We start from the raw sequence: 17,103 nt of genomic DNA on the forward strand, positions 1-17,103 counted from the left end.
GATTTCTTTATAGGAAAGACAGATTTTAGACAGAGGGATAGCCAGATTCTGCCTTACTAAAGCGGAGAGTGCGAGATAGTTGAAAAAATCACATTGATTGTTTGCTTATACTTTTTAATTTCAAGATTCAGAACAGAAGGAAACCTTTTATCTCTGTAGAGTGCTGTACTCTTAAAATGAGCAAGGAGTGAAAACCAAAGAATCCCTTAAGGGTCATTTTGAAATGTTTAAACAAAAAGGTTGTGATTAATCATCCTTTACTTTTTCCCCACATGATTATGAAATGACAGATTTTTATGCAGATTTTTGGTTATATGTATTAAAGTGTAATTAACATACACTGAAATTAACTCGTGTACAATTGTATGAATTTGACAAATACATACAGTCATTTGTCAAATTCATACTATACATACTATACGTACTATATACACATATACATACTATAAAATCAAGATAGAGAACATTTACATCACCCCAAAAAGTTCTTTTCTGTCCCTTCGTAGTCACTCTCATTCCCCTACACTCCCAAGTCCTTGTAAACACTGATCTATTTTCTATTCCTGTAGATTGTGCTTTTTGCAGAATGTTACATAATAGAATCATGCAGTGTTAGCTGTTTGGTTTCTTTCACTTTGTACAATGTGTTTGAGAATCATCCATGTTTTTGCATGTATCAATAGTTCTTTTATATTGCTATGTAGTATTGTATGAATATACCATAGTTTGTTTATTCATTCACTGATTAATGAACATTTGAGTTCTTTCCAGTTTGGGGCAGTTATGAATAAAACTAATATAAACATTTGCATACAGTTATTTATATAGACATATGTTCTTTTTTTTCCATTTACAACTATTTCTCTTTTTTTCATATTTATTTATTTATTTGGCTGCGTTGGGTCTTGGTTGTGGCAAACGAAATCTTTTGTTGCGGTGCACGGGCTTCTCTCCAGCTGTGGCACTCAGGCTCTAGAGTGCATGGGCTCAATAGTTGCAGGGTGTGGTCTCTCTAGTTGTGGTGCACGGGCTCCAGAGCACGTGGGCTCAGTAGTTGAGGCATGCAGGCTCTCTAGGTGTGGCGCACAGGCTCTAGAGGCTGCAGGCTTAGTTACCCCGCAGCATGTGGGATCTTAGTTCCCTGACCAGGGATCGAACCCTCATCCCCTGCATTGGAAGGCAGATTCTTAACCACTGGACCACCAGGGAAGTCCCTCTTTTTTTTTTAATTTTTATTTTATATTGGAATATAGTTGATTTATAATGTTAGTCTCAAGTGCACAGCAACATGATTCAGTTATACATATACGTATATCTATTCTTTTTCAAATTCTTTTCCCATTTAGATTTTTTTTTTTTTTTTTTTTTGCGGTACGCCGGCCTCTCACTGTTGTGGCCTCTCCCGTTGTGGAGCACAGGCTCCGGACGCGCAGGCTCAGCGGCCATGGCTCAGGGGCCCAGCCGCTCCATGGCCTGTGGGATCTTCCTGGACTGGGGCACGAACCCGTGTCCCCTACATCAGCAGGTGGACTCTCAACCACTGCGCCACCAGGGAATCCCTCGCATTTAGATTATTACAGAATCTTGAGTAGAGTTCCCTGTGCTATGCAGTAGGTCTTTGTTGGTTATCTGTTTTAAATACAGTAGTGTGTATATGTTAATCCCAACCTCCTAATTTATCTCTTCCCCCCACCTTCCCCCTTTGGTAACCATAAGTTTGTTTTTTAAGTCTGTGAGTCTATTTCTGTTTTGTAAATAAGTTCATTTGTATCATTTTTTTAAGATTCCTTATATAAGCAATATCATATGATACTTGTCTTTCTCTGTCTGACTTACTTCACTTAGTATGATAATCTCTAGGTCCGTCCATGTTGCTGCAAATGGCATTATTTCATTCTCTTTAATGGCTGAGTAATATTCCATTGTATATATGTACCACATCTTCTTTATCCAGACATATATTCTTATTTCTTGGGAAAATACATAGGAATGGGATTCCTGCTTTATAAGGTAAATATATGTTTAACTTTTTTTATAACAGCTTTATTGAGATATAATTCACATACCATGAAATTTATCCTTTTGAATTGAACAGTTCAGTGGTTTTTAGTATATTCACAAAGTTGTACAACTATCACCACTAATTTGAGAACATTTTCATCACCCCAGAAAGAAACCCCATCTGTACCCATTAATCAGATCACATTTTCCCTCACTCCTGTCCCTAGCAACCACTGTCTATTTTCTGTTTCTATAGATTTGCCTATTCTGGACATTTCATATAGATGAAATATATGATATGTAGTCTTTTATGAATAGCTTCTTTCACTTACCATAATATTTTCAAGATTTGTTCATATTGAAGCATGTACTTCATTCCTTTTAATAGCTGATTAATATTCTACTGTATGGATATAGCACATTTTATTTATCCATCATTCAGTTGATTACAGTTTGTGTTACTTCTCCTTTTTGGCTATTAAGGAATAATTCTTTATGAACATTCATGCATAAGTTTTTGTGTAGACATAAGTTCTTGTATCTTCTAGGTATACACCTAACAGTGGGATTACTGGGTCATATGGTAACTGTGTTTAACTTTTTGAGGAACTGGCAAACTGTTTTCCAAAGTTACTGTACCGATTTACATTCCAATTAGCAATATACGAGGATTCCCTTTTCTCTACATCCATTTCAATACTTGTTACTGTCTGTCTTTTTTATTATAGCCATCCTAATGGGTTTGAAGTGTTATCTCATTGTGGTTTTGATTTGCATTTCCCTAATGATTAATGGTGTTGAACATATTTGTGGTTATTGGCCATCTTTAAATCTTTGGAGAAATGTCTGTTCAAATTCTTTGCCCATTATTTAAATTGGTTTATTTCTCTTTTTGTTGTTATGTTGTAGGAGTTCTCTATACATTATGGATATTAAATTCTTATCATATATATGATTTTAAAATATTTTCTCCCATTCAGTTGTCTTCTCACTTTCTTAATAGTGTCCTTTGAAGCACAAAAATTTTAATTTTGATCAAATCCAATTTATCTGTTTTCTTTTTTGTCATTTGTGCTTTTGGTGTTAGATATTATCTAAGAAATTGTGTCTAATCTAAGCTCAAACAGATTTACTTTTATATTTTCTCCTAATATATGTTTTAAGGTTATAAGAAACTACCAAACTATTTTCCAAATGTATTGTTACATTTCCTTTTAATGACTTAATGGAAGTTTTAAAGAAGTCATTTTTTAAAATTTCTTTAAAAATCAATTGCCATAATTGGATAACTGTTTATAATACATCACAGTCAAAGGACTAACCTCCTTATTATTCAAAGAGCTACGTAAATAAATAAGTAAATATTAAAGTCAAGTAGAAAAATTGATTTGAACAGAAACTTAACCTAAGGAAATAAAAATAATTCAAAGGTACGAAAAAATTCTCAGTGTTATTTGTAAGAAGAGAAATAAAAATTTAAACTGTATGAAGATACCCATTTTCATGTATCAGATTGACAAAAACAAGAAACGTGTGGGTTAACACGGAAAAACAAATTGTCACACAGAACTGGTGAGAATATAAATATACATAACCTTAAGACAAAGCATTACACTATTTAAATTGCAACTGCGTATATCACAATACCTGGCAATTCTGCTTTGAAAGATTTATCCTGTAGGTGTGCTTGTATATTATTTAAGTATATTGCAACATTACTTACAATAGTAAATGGTTGTAAGCAGTATAAATGTCCATCATTAGGAGCCTAGTTAAATAAATTAGGATTCATCTATAAAAGGAAGTATTTCTTTGGATATAAAAAATGAAGTTCTTTATGTAGTGTTAAGGAAAGCTCTGCAGAGTATGTTGTTAAATGAAAAAGGCAGAGTTTGGGATTATGCATGCATGTTTTTATTTACTTATATTTGCAGAAAGTATTCACTGGTAGTCTTGATTGTTTACACAAACAAAACTGGGTGGTTGGAAACAGATGGGGGAGAACCTTTTGGCTGTGTACTCTTTTGGGCTCCTTAATTTTAAACTATTATATTTACCTATTCAAAACAATGTACAAATGTGTAATTAGTGATAAAAGAAACTTGGAAGCATACTTCTATTTTTTGAAGAAAATGAAGCATTGTTACATTTTCATGGTAACTATTTCCCAGGGTAATACACAATAGATACTAAAGACTCTCTTATTTTAGGTAGAAGCAGTAAGCACTTCGGTGCAGGATTCAAGTGTACTGGTACAGAGAAGCACACTGGACCTCATACTCTTCTGTTTTCCATTCCACATGAGTCAGGTAAAACAGTAATGCCAGTATCAACATAAGGCATTCTTTCGACATTCAGAGATTCCTGATGTGTAGTTATTTTTAAAATTGGATTTAAGTTGTATTCTCTTGTTTTATAAACCAGTAAGTACATAGAAAACAAGTTCCCTTTTTAAGGAGTGGAATTTGTGAAATTTTGGGGAAAATAAGATTTATTGATTTGGATAAGAATATGAAGAATGAAATAGATTATTTCATACCTTTAAAAAAAAAGTTTTAACCTTTAAAAAGCAAGAGGTATTGTTATTCATTGCTAGCTGTGAGTAAGCCAAGACTCTGAGACCCAGGCCTTCTACCTAGCTGTTATCTCTGTCCTAATGTCATCTTTTCTTGGTTTGGTGATTTGGGGGATGTATGTCAGACCCTTAGCAGAGTTGGCTGTAATTTGAAAGCCAAATATTTAGTTACTCTGACATTCTCTAGTACAGTTGAAATTTGAACAAGGGTTTGAACTGCACAGGTCCACTTATATGCAGATTTTTTTTCAGTAGTAAATGCTACAGTACTACAGAATCCATGGTTTTTTGAATCCTAGGATATGGAACCGTGGATATGGAGGGCCGACTGAAATTATGCTTGGATATTCCATTAACTGTCGACACTCTTAACCCCCTTTGTTCATGGGTCAACTGTACTTTCGTGACAGATGAGAATAGCTCACTTAAATCGTAAATGAAGCTGGAACTTAATTTAATTACTATCCTCATTTTTTAAGGAAGTGATCTAAATTCTTTTGGGTTCTAAATTATGATGAGCAATTTAGAGCACCAATGTGTAAGTATTCAGAATGGTGGAACTACATACCTAACAAATGTAATAAGAAATGGAAAACTTTTACCTCGGAAAAGTAAGTTTGTTTCTAAAACGTCATTAGCAGAAAAGACTATTATTTGGGATTTCGTAAGAGCTGTGGTTAGTAGATAACTAGTGAATTTTCATTATAACTTGCCATGCTCAAATTTTTCTTTTATTGCTTTATTCAGGTTGAAATTGAGTTACTAATAATTGAAGAATCTTACACTTCATTGCCTATACTGTTCCCTAGTAATAGGAACAGTATATTTATAGGGGTGGGACATAAACCACCCCCAGTTTCTATTTTAAGACTTGCCATCCTTAAGCCAAGGGACTTTATTCTGCCTCTGGCTTTTCACAAAAACGGCTGCTGGGGCATATCGGTGTAGTCTGAACTTACCAGTAGAGAGGTGGGCAAGCAGCCCGCAAGATAAGAATGATTTTTTACGATGGCTTCACAGGCGAATTCTGTCAGACATTTAGAGAAGAGCTAACACCTATCCTTCTCAAACTCTTCCAAAATACAACAGAGGGAGGAACACTTCCAAACTCATTCCACGAGGCCACCATCACCCTGATACCAAAACCAGACAGAGATGTCACAAAGAAAGAAAACTACAGGCCAATATCACTGATGGACATAGATGCAAAATCCTCGATGGACATAGATGCAAAATCCTCAACAAAATACTAGCAAACAGAATCCAACAGCACATTAAAAGGATCATACACCATGATCAAGTGGGGTTTATCCCAGAAATGCAAGGTTTCTTCAGTATATGCAAATCAATCAGTGTGATACACCGTATTAACAAATTGAAGGAGAAAAACCATATGATCACCTCAATCGATGAAGAGAAAGCTTTTGACAAAATTCAACATCCATTTATGATAAAAACCCTCCAGAAAGTAGGCATAGAGGGAACTTTCCTCAACATAATAAAGGCCATATATGACAAACCCACAGCCAACATCATCCTCAATGGTGAAAAACTGAAAGCATTTCCACTAAGATCAGGAACAAGACAAGGTTGCCCACTCTCACCACTATTATTCAACATAGTTTTAGAAATTTTAGCCACAGCAATCAGAGAAGAAAAGGAAATAAAAGGAATCCAAATCGGAAAAGAAGAAGTAAAGCTGTCGCTGTTTGCAGATGACATGATACTGTACATAGAGAATCCTAAAGATGCTACCAGAAAACTACTAGAGCTAATCAATGAATTTGGTAAAGTAGCAGGATGCAAAATTAATGCACAGAAATCTCTGGCACTCCTATACACTAATGATGAAAAATCTGAAAGTGAAATTAAGAAAACACTCCCATTTACCATTGCAACAAAAAGAATAAAATATCTATGAATAAACCTACCTAAGGAGACAAAAAACCTGTATGCAGAAACTTATAAGACACTGATGAAAGAAATTAAAGATGTTACAAATAGATGGAGAGATATACCATGTTCTTGGATTGGAAGAATCAACATTGTGAAAATGACTCTACTACCCAAAGCGATCTACAGATTCAATGCAATCCCTATCAAACTACCACTGGCATTTTTCACAGAATTAGAACAAAAAATTTCACAGTTTGTATGGAAACACAAAAGACCCCGAATAGCCAAAGCAATCTTGAGAACAAAAAACGGAGCTGGAGGAGTCAGGCTCCCTGACTTCAGACTATACTACAAAGCTACAGTAATCAAGACAGTATGGTACTGGCACAAAAACAGAAAGATAGATCAATGGAACAGGATAGAAAGCCCGGAGATTAACCCATGCACATATGGTCACCTTATCTTTGATAAAGGAGGCAAGAATATACGATGGAGAAAAGACAGCCTCTTCAGTAAGTGGTGCTGGGAAAACTGGACAGCTTACATGTAAAACAATGAAATTAGAACACTCCCTAACACCATACACAAAAATAAACTCAAAATGGATTAAAGACCTAAATGTAAGGCCAGACACTATCAAACCCTTAGAGGAAAACATAGGCAGAACACTCTATGACATAAATCACAGCAAGATCCTTTTTGACCCACCTCCTAGAGAAATGGAAATAAAAACCAAAATAAACAAATGGGACCTAATGAAACTTAAAAGCTTTTGCACAGCAAAGGAAACCCTAAACAAGACCAGAAGACAACCCTCAGAATGGGAGAAAATGTTTGCAAATGAAGCAGTTGACAAAGGATTAGTCACCAAAATTTACAAGCAGCTCATGCAGCTCAATATCAAAAAAACAAACAACCCAATCCAAAAACGGACAGAAGACCTAAATAGACATTTCTCCAAAGAAGATATACAGACTGCCAAGAAACACATGAAAGAATGCTCAACGTCATTAATCATTAGAGAAATCCAAATCAAAACTACAATGAGATATCATCTCATGCCAGTCAGAATGGCCATCATCAAAAAATCTACAAACAATAAATGCCGGAGAGGGTGTGGAGAAAAGGGAACCCTCTTGCACTGTTGGTGGGAATGTAAATTGATACAGCCACTATGGAAAACAGTATGGAGGTTCCTTAAAAAACTAAAAATAGAAGTACCATATGACTCAGCAATCCCACTACTGGGCATATACCCTGAGAAAACCATAATTCAAAAAGAGTCATGTACCAAAATGTTCATTGCAGCTCTGTTTACAATAGCCAGGACATGGAAGCAACCTAAGTGTCCACCAACAGATGAATGGATAAAGAAGATGTGGCACATATATACAATGGAATATTACTCAGCCATAAAAAGAATCGAAATTGAGTTATTTGTAGTGTATGTAGAGTCTGTCATACGGAGTGAAGTAAGTCAGAGAGAGAAAAACAAATACTGTATGCTAACACATATATATGGAATCTAAGAAAAAAAAAAAAAAGCTCAAGAAGAACCTAGGGGCAAGACGGGAATAAAGACACAGACCTACTAGAGTATGGACTTGAGGATATGGGGAGAGGGAAGGGTAAGCTGTGACAAAGTGAGAGAGTGGCATGGACATATATACACTACCAAACGTAAAATAGGTAGCTAGTGGGAAGCAGCCGCATAGCACAGGGAGATCAGCTCGGTGCTTTGTGACCACCAGAGGGGTGGGATAGGGAGAGTGGGAGGGAGGGAAACGCAAGAGGGAAGAGATATGGGAACATATGTATATGTATAACTGATTCACTTTGTTATAAAGCAGAAACTAACACCATTGTAAAGCAATTATACTCCAATAAAGATGTGAAAGAAAGAAAGAAAAAGGAGGGAGGGAGGGAAGGAGGGAGGGTGAAAGAAAGAAAGAAAAAGAAAGAAAACAAAGGAGATTATGGCAAAGAAATATGTGGCTCAAAAGCCTAAAATGTTTGTTAAAAAAACTTATTAACCTTTACTGTTAAACATTCTCATTGCTTTCTTCCCTTTCAAACTTTCAACGCTATTAGTCCTTCAATATACTGATAGATGATTCAGCAAGATCTGAAGAATTGAGTCATGGTAGGCTTAAATTGAGACGAACAATGTAATCTCTCTAGACCAGTACCTCTCAAACTTTTTTCAGCCTGAGCTTCTTTCAGTACTTTCTTACTCTACCACCTCTGTATCCCTACCAACCAAAAAGATTTTCTCTGCCTTCCTTCTGTAATTTGCATTATGAAAACAATAGCTGTGTTGAGTATGTTTTTTTAAAAGTACATACTCCACCCAGACCAATTCTAATACTCTTTCCCCCCATTACTATTAGATTACATATTATTAGATTACCTGAGAAAAAGGATCAAAGGATCATGACAGAGTATTCTTTGTTCCCCACTTTCCTCCTTTCCATGTCTTGCATGTAATAAACTCATAACAAGTATTGATTGTAATGGTAATTTAAGAGAGCCTTCATTACCTTATCCCAAAAAGAGTGATTGCTGTTAGGAGTGTTAGCACTTTACAAGTTTATTAGACTCTCTTTATTAATTTTATGGCAAGTTGGCCCTAATCTCTAGAAGTTAGACCTTTAATTGAGATTATAGTAGAATTTTTTTCCATATTAGCAATACGTAGTGATGTCAGTAGTAATCAAGAAGTGACTTCTTACTTTCTTAGGAAAGTAAGTTTTTCTCTCAAAATAAGATTGGAAGACATTAGTACTTCTCATATCTTGTGACAATATCTGTGACCTACATGTATCTGAGGTTAAATAGGTAGATCAGCAGTTCTTTGGTTTCAGGACCCCATTACATTCTTTAAAAATATTGAGGATCCTAAAAATTCTTTTGCTTATGTAGGTTAGATCTATCTATGTTTATATTATAAATTAAAACTGACAAATTTTAAAATATTTACTAATTCATTTAAAATAACAAAGTTATCACATGAGTACAAATAATTTTTTATGAGAGTATTTTCCAACACGTTAAAAAAAATTAGTAGATTAGCATTGTTTTATATTTTTTGAAAACCTCTTTAATGTCTGGTCTAATAGTAGAAAGCAGAATGCTTGTATCTACTTCAGCATTCACTCTGTTGTGATTTTTTTCTTTTGATTGAAGTATATGGATAAAATTTGATCTCACACAGAGACTAGTTGGAAAAGGAAGGAGTATTTTAATCGCCTTTTTTGTTAAAATAGTATATTTTTCTTTGATACTACGCCAAAACTCAACAAGCCATAGTTTTTTTAAAAATTAGTTGTAATATGAAATCTAAAACCATATCAATGAACTTTTCATAGTGTGTTTCATTAAAATCCACTGGTCTGTCTTGCACTTTGAAGAGATCTTTTACCCATACATGCTTTTGTAACATCATGATTGGTTGTTTGGAAAGTGTTGTTTTACTGAATTATGCATATGTCCCAAGTGTTAACACAACAACAATCACATTTACTAGTATCACCACTGATCTCATCAGTAAAGTTTGTTGGGTATTGGGAAGCTTTCAAGCCAGTTCGGTTCAGTTCAATATAATTTCAAGCCAAATACAAATCTTCCAAAATTCTGATTTTCTCTTGGAAGCTTAAATTTTATTATTTGTAATAATGAATATTAATTATTTTCCCTTGAAGTGACAGGCTCAGTTTGTTTATTTTTGAGAAAATGTCTGCCAGGTGTCCAAGCCTGAATAATCATAGCTCATATCAGTCATTCTTTCAGGTAAAAGTGGTATTCTGTGACAAAAAGCTGGTAGTTCACCTCACAATTCAAATAGTCACACAAGTGCTTTTCCTCGAGACATCCATCATGCTTCAGTTTACAGTAGGAGTGCTTTATGTATACTCCTTTCATTACACAGAATATTAAAAGACAGGTACTCAAGAGTCAATATTTAATAAAATAAATGTTTGCTGTTTAATCAACATTCTTAAGTGAAACTGACTTTTCTTTTTTTGTTTTTGACTTTTACTGTAAATACATAACAGTAAAAAAAATACAATGACTACAAGTACAGTGGATGCCACTGCTGGTACTGCTTCTTTTTGTGTTAAGATGTCAGCAGTTTTACCCAGTATTGCACGATCAGAGCAAATGTTAACACATCAAAAAAGGCAAACAACATCTTGGTGTTGTTTTATATATATAGTTTTACCTTGTGGTCCTCCTGAAAGGCTCTTAGAGATCCCCAGGAGTCTGGGAACCGCCATTTGAGAGTTGCTTAGAGGAATAGAAGACATCTGTGTTCAGATGAGTGCCTGTATTTTGGCAGTGGTTGATGATCTGTGTTCTGTAACATGTCAGTTACTTCTCTAAGACTCCTTTAAAATAAGCAAGTTGGGTGAATTCCTTTCTAATCCTGTCTGTCAGAAAGCATGGTGTAGTAAAAAGTTGGGTAGTCTGATGAAGGAGAGGTGCATTCACTATCAGCTGGGCACCAACAAGGCATTTAAGTACTTAGGCCCTGTGAGGCTCTGGTCCTTTATTCTAAAGTGGTGGTCAGACTAGGTGATTTCTACCATACCATCTAACGCTCAAATTCCAAAATTCTATTCTAAAGTGATTATCCAGTAATATTCTTAAAATTGCCAGCAATTTAATTAACTGCTTTCCTTTTTTCTTTTAACTTGAACCCTTTTAGCTGAAACCAGATCTCCTTTAGTAAATCATATTTTAAACGTCTAATTAAGGCTATTAGGAAAGAGGCAAAGAAAAAAAGTGAATGATTTCTCTTTAAAAGACCTTCAGTAAAATGAAAAAAATAAATTAAGATTTGTTAAAGCTGGGTGATGGTTACAAAAAGGGTTCATTATATTGTTTTCTGTATTTCTCTGTGTTTGAAATACTACAGGATAAAAATTTTAAAAAGAACAAGAAATGAAAGACTTGGAATTGATGAAGATAGTGAACTTCTGAAGAGTTTATTTATAGTCAGTTGACACCACTACGAATGTGAAAGACTAAAGGCATATTATTTTCTTGTGTCTGTCCCTCTGGCTCCAATTTCTTTGTTTCTGACAGATTTTGCTAATATTGGATAGGATAAAAAACTTTAAAATGGAGGTTAAACTATTTCAGTTATACTTTTAGCTATGCATCTAAATAGCTGTGTTATCCAGCTTTTCTGTTTCCTAATCTGTAACATGGAAATAATAATTCCTGTGTTTGAAAGATCAAATGAGATAATGTTGTATGAAAGTACCTCATAAACCCTCAAGTTCTGAATGTACTGTGAGGTATTATTTTTTTAAAGAGGAAAGAAAGTAATATATTTTTGTATGTGATTAAGTACAACCACATTCCCAACTATTGCAGGCCACTCGACCAGACATGATAAGGATCTTGTCAGCAGCCCTGCACGTAGTATTAAGGAGGGATATGTCCCTGAACCGAAGACTTTATGCCTGGCTTCTCGGTAAGTGTTTGATGTGTGTGGTCTTAGCTAGGAAAGGATGAAGGGAAATTTTCCATACATAAGTATTATCAAGTTTATGTATGTCCTAAATTAAGAAACTAAAAGTTTACTTAAATAGATAATAAAAATAAAGACAGTATGAGTTGTGTATGGTATGAAGAAATCTCAAAAGCTTCTTAGGTGAAGAAGCTGTTTTAATCTATAGGTCATGTTCCCTTTGACAAGATTTTTTTCCCCTTATAAATTGAGGCTATTATACTCTAAGTATGTAGACAAAGAAGGATAAATTCATAATCAAAATAATGACATAATATCCAAAACTTGAAAGGAATCAGGACTAGTACTCCTGTCCCACACATGTTACCTGTCTCCCACTCAGGCAGTAAAATATTGTGTACACTTTGTTCTTCCGTACTTTTTGTGTTTGGCCTGTCTTCACAACTCTTTACTGCCTGGAGTGAGAAGACACAATATAACTTACTTTGGATTTTCTGAGTCTTCAGTTCTTTCACTGTTTGAAAAAAACCAAGATAATTCTGGAAGTTTACTATGATACTCACTTATGTATTGAATTGGTTTCCCTTTATTAAACTATCTAAAATGATCTCTCTTGCTGACATTGATTGGGCTACTAATTGGTAAGTGTTTAGTGCTGTTTTTGAGATATTTGCTGTTTTGGTATTTAGTGAACAACAGTTTTAAGAACTCCATTTTAATTTATTTTACAATTTGTTTCCATGGAGGTTTTGATAACAACGGTGCTATCATAGGACCCAGAAGTACAAGACACAGCAATCCTGAAGAACACGCTACTTACTATTTCACTACCTTTTCAAAAGAATTGTTGGTTCAGGTAATGGATGCTTTCATTTTATTTTTTGGTTACTCCGTGACCACTGTAGTTACTCAACAAATAACAAGTAAGACAAAGTCCTGCCTTGAATTAATTTACAGTTGAAGGGGTGGAGACAAGACTCACAAACTTCCTAAGAATGACTGTAACAAGCAAATGGCTGCAATGAAATAAGTAAGTAATGGTAAGCTAGACTCACTTCTGTGTAAGTCCTGAGATCTTTTTCTTCATTTACTTTGTTTTCATGAGTTCATCACAACGTAGTTGCAGCTTCTCACCTGTCTGCCCTATGGAAGTTGGAGCTCTTCCAAAAATGAGCCAGGACCTGTGTTATTTACTCTGAAATTCCAGGGAAATTTGGGTTGCAACAAGAATTTAAATGTTAAAACTACTTTTGTAATGGAAATATTAAAATGATCTATAGGCTTATTTCATATTATTTTTACTTCAATTAAATTTATTCAAGATATCTTAAACTGAGAGAGTACATGGTATCTGAAACAGTTTGAAATAAGTGAAGTTATAAGAATACAGTTTTGAGTTACTAATGAGAAAATAATTGCATAATAGTAGATACTGCCATGATAATGAGTGATAGTTTGGAGCATGTTGACAGTCAAGAGGAACATTTTTATCTTTTAGGAAATCAAATAATTCATGAATTTATTTTTCTAGATTTTCTTTACATTTTCTCTAGAAAAAAAGGTGGAAAAGTTAAGCCCTTTCTTCTTCTGTCAAGAGAAATGAATATAACTTTTCTTTTCCCCCAGCAGAGGAAAAAAGCCAACTTCAGCAAAAGAACTTCAGAAAAGCAATAGGAGATGTAAATCTCTGTTTACATATGGTTGTATATAAAAATATTTTTCTTAAGAAAAGAATCTTTGAATTTGTTTACTTAAATGACTAATGTACTTTTTCTTCTTTGAAGGCAATGGTGGGGATCTTACAAGTGAATGGATTTGGAGAAGAGAGCACTTTAATGCAGGATCTAAAACCTTTTCGTATTTTAATCAGTTTACTGGACAAACCTGAGCTAGGTAATATATACTATCCTAACTATCCTAGGGCATAAGATCATATGTGGTTGTTTTGTATTTCTTCATGATAAATATAAGACAAAGTCATTACTTAGAAAAATTTCTGTATTTTGAGGTGGCCTTTAAATACAGGTTCTCAACAATTCCTTACCTAAAATTCACTTTGGAACATTAAGAAGATACAGATGTACATTCAGCTGGCATGTTATCATATGTCTACCCTGTACTACGTAGGTAGCAGAAGAGTCACCTTAAAGGTGCTATCTAAGCCCCTCTTAATCCTGATTAAGGTACTGAAATCGAAACACTGATGATCTGTCATGACTATCTTATAGTTCACAGAATGCAAGGATTTGAGCAAAAGTATTTAAGTCATACCCGTCAGCCACCTTCCCCACATCCCCTTTGTTTTATGTGTTTTCCCTTTCTTCACTGGGTACTTCTTGTACACTAGATCTCTTGGGAAGATAGTTGCGGCACCTGAGACAGAAATTAAGAAAAACTGAAAATATTAGCAACGATAAAGTATGTAGTTTTATTCAATGATGTGCAGAAGTTTTAGCAAATATGCATAAGTTCTCTCACCAACTCTTAAAAGAAAAATGAAAAAAATTAAATATAAAAATAACTTGAGTTGTACCAGTGGCTCTATTACATGGTAATAGATGGAAGTTCAGGAAGTTTTCTGAGGAGATTGGCATCTCTTATAGCAGTAAAGTTTAGCCTTGTGCACCTTTGTATTATTTTAATTAATAATAGTAATATAGGTTACATTCATTAAGTACTCATTATATTCTGGGAACCATGCTACCCATCTTACAGAATTTTTCCTGACCCTTACACTGATAGTCCCATAAGTTTGCTATTATCCTCATTCTGCATGAAGAAACCAAAGCTCAAAGAAGTTAAATAACTTGTCCAAGCTAATAGAGCTATTAACTGGCAAAACCAGTTTCCCTGATTTTGTAATTTCTATTACGTCAACCTATATAGTTAGATGAACATTTGTTCAGTTCTTTGCTATTTTACTGTTAGCCTCTCAGGATGTGAAGTTTAGTTTCACTTCTGGAAAAAACATTATTTTTTCAAAATACCTGTTTTAAAGCATACTTTAATTGTGCCAATTTGTAGATAATCATGATTTGTAATGTTAATTATTGTCTTTAATATGTATATTAATTTTAGGACCTGTAATTCTAGAAGACGTCCTCATTGAAGTGTTTAGAACATTATATTCTCAGTGTAAAGCAGAATTGGATCTTCAGATGGAACCACCCTTCAGCAAGGATCACGCTCAGTTAAGCAGGTGGATTACCAAAAAATTAAGCATGACACAAAGGTCCTCCTTTATTAATGTTTGTAAAGTAGACTTTGCTATATGAAATTTGTGTTACGAATGAGTGAGTTTGATTTAAAGTATCGCTGCATTTTAGTAATGTGAACTCTCATAATTAACTGCACTGACCTTTCAAACAGGCATGTGTAGCATGAGTGCTGTGTACAATGCCACCACCTTCCAGGGTTAGTTCTCAGCCTCACCGGTTTAGAAAACTAAATTTTAGCAGTTAATGTGAAGGTATAGATTCCAGGGAATTCATTCACACTTATCAAACTCACAAGAGATTAGCTTCCACATGTCAGTTAATAATGAAAGCTGTACCTTGCTTGGTAACCAGGCCTGGTAGTTTGCACGGGGTAGTGCCCTCTTGGTGCCTTGACACACTCAGGAGACCAAAGCATAGATCAGAAGAAGACTTGACCACAGAATTAAATGAATCAGAGGGCACTAGGCGTTCTTTAAAGACTTTTTTTCAAGTGATGGTTCTTTCTTCTTTCAAATTATTTCTATATATATATGTGTGTGTGTATATATATACACTTTTTTTTTTTAATCCCTGGGAGAAGTCATATAACATTAGCATATCCTCTTCTCTAAGTCAGTGGTAGATACATGCTGACAAAGTCTTACTTTTTCATTTCTTCTCTACTTTAAGGAGCCTACCTGTTTTCCAGCCTCATTTATCATTATGACAAAGGATCCAAGACAACAATTTCTTTTACATACTTTGCATAATTTTATTTTATTAATTAATGAATTAATTTTTTTTGGCTGCACTGCGTGGCTTTTGGGATCTTACTTCCCTCACCAGGGATTGAACCTGGGCCCTCGGCAGTGAAAGTGCAGAGTCCTAACTACTGGACCGCCAGGGAATTCTCACTTTGCATTTTATTAGTGTCACCTTGGTGACACTTTGGAGACACTGGGCTTTCCTAAAGCATACTTTTATATATTAAAACTTTTTAAGACAGTTTTTGATTTCTGATAAATATTGTCCCCTCTGATTTTTGTTTGAGCAGTTAATATTGACTAACCTTGTACTCTGTTTCATTCTGTACACTGCCTGATAATTTATTTTGTCCCATAGAGTATTTAATTAGCCTTTCGTGCTATAACATGCTAGTTGTATTGACAGTACATCACTATATAGAAAAATAATTGCTTTAATTGTTAGGAAGGGTGACAGGAGATGGTAGTTAGGTGGGTATTTAATAGGCTAGCGGGCTCCCACTTGAAATAACGAAGTTATTTTTCCCTGATGGAATTACAGTAAAAGTGGCTATTGACAGGATTACTTCTTTTTGTTGTTATTGTTTTTCAAGCTAAAAATAATAATTTGATTGAAACTCACCAAGATAAACTTAACCTTTCTCAAACAAATCCTGAATAGTACAGGAAAGCAGAGAAAATTCTTTCAGAATCAAGGCTGTCAATATCAAATCACCAGGCCTTCCCTGGTGGCGCAGTAGTTAAGAATCCGTCTGCCAATGCAGGGGACATGGGTTCGAGCCCTGGTCTAGGAAGACCCCACGTGCTGTGGAGCAACTAAGCCCATGTGCTACAACTACTGAGCCTGCACTCTAGAGCCCGCAAGCCACAACTACTGATTCCGCATGACACAACTACTGAAGCCCGTGCTCCACAAGAGAAGCCACTGCAATGAGAAACCTGCGCACCACAATGAAGAGTAGCCCCTGCTCTCGCCACAACTAGAGAAAGCCCGCACGCAGCAGCGAAGACCCAACATAACCAAAGATTAATTAATTAATTTAAAAAATCACTCAGTTTATATGTGTTAAGGGAAACAAAGGAACTTAATGCCAAATTCACCATCAGGCTCTCAAAATTGTTCAAAAAGAACTTCTTGTTCTTCTGCTGAAAGCACAGCTATTTTTCTTATGCAAGGTTAATTTCTGATCT

General features: G+C 34.9%; 1 protein-coding gene across 12 annotated transcripts in view; it reads left to right on the top strand.

The window, feature by feature from the left end:
- Positions 1 to 17,103, top strand: part of DOP1A (DOP1 leucine zipper like protein A) — a 126,618-nt gene that overhangs the window by 36,214 nt on the left and 73,301 nt on the right. For all 12 annotated transcript variants that reach the window (XM_022590297.3, XM_089921782.1, XM_089921787.1 and 9 more), the window contains 5 exons: positions 4,212 to 4,310; positions 11,855 to 11,954; positions 12,698 to 12,807; positions 13,736 to 13,844; positions 15,030 to 15,150. In XM_022590297.3, the coding sequence (XP_022446005.2) occupies positions 4,212 to 4,310; positions 11,855 to 11,954; positions 12,698 to 12,807; positions 13,736 to 13,844; positions 15,030 to 15,150 (539 nt within the window). The remainder of the gene's footprint in view (positions 1 to 4,211; positions 4,311 to 11,854; positions 11,955 to 12,697; positions 12,808 to 13,735; positions 13,845 to 15,029; positions 15,151 to 17,103) is intronic.

The sequence above is a fragment of the Delphinapterus leucas genome, chromosome 12, assembly GCF_059928025.1.
Source record: "Delphinapterus leucas isolate spDelLeu-1000000601 "Yukka" chromosome 12, BTC_Dleu_Yukka2, whole genome shotgun sequence".
NCBI classification, from domain to species: Eukaryota; Metazoa; Chordata; class Mammalia; order Artiodactyla; family Monodontidae; genus Delphinapterus; species Delphinapterus leucas.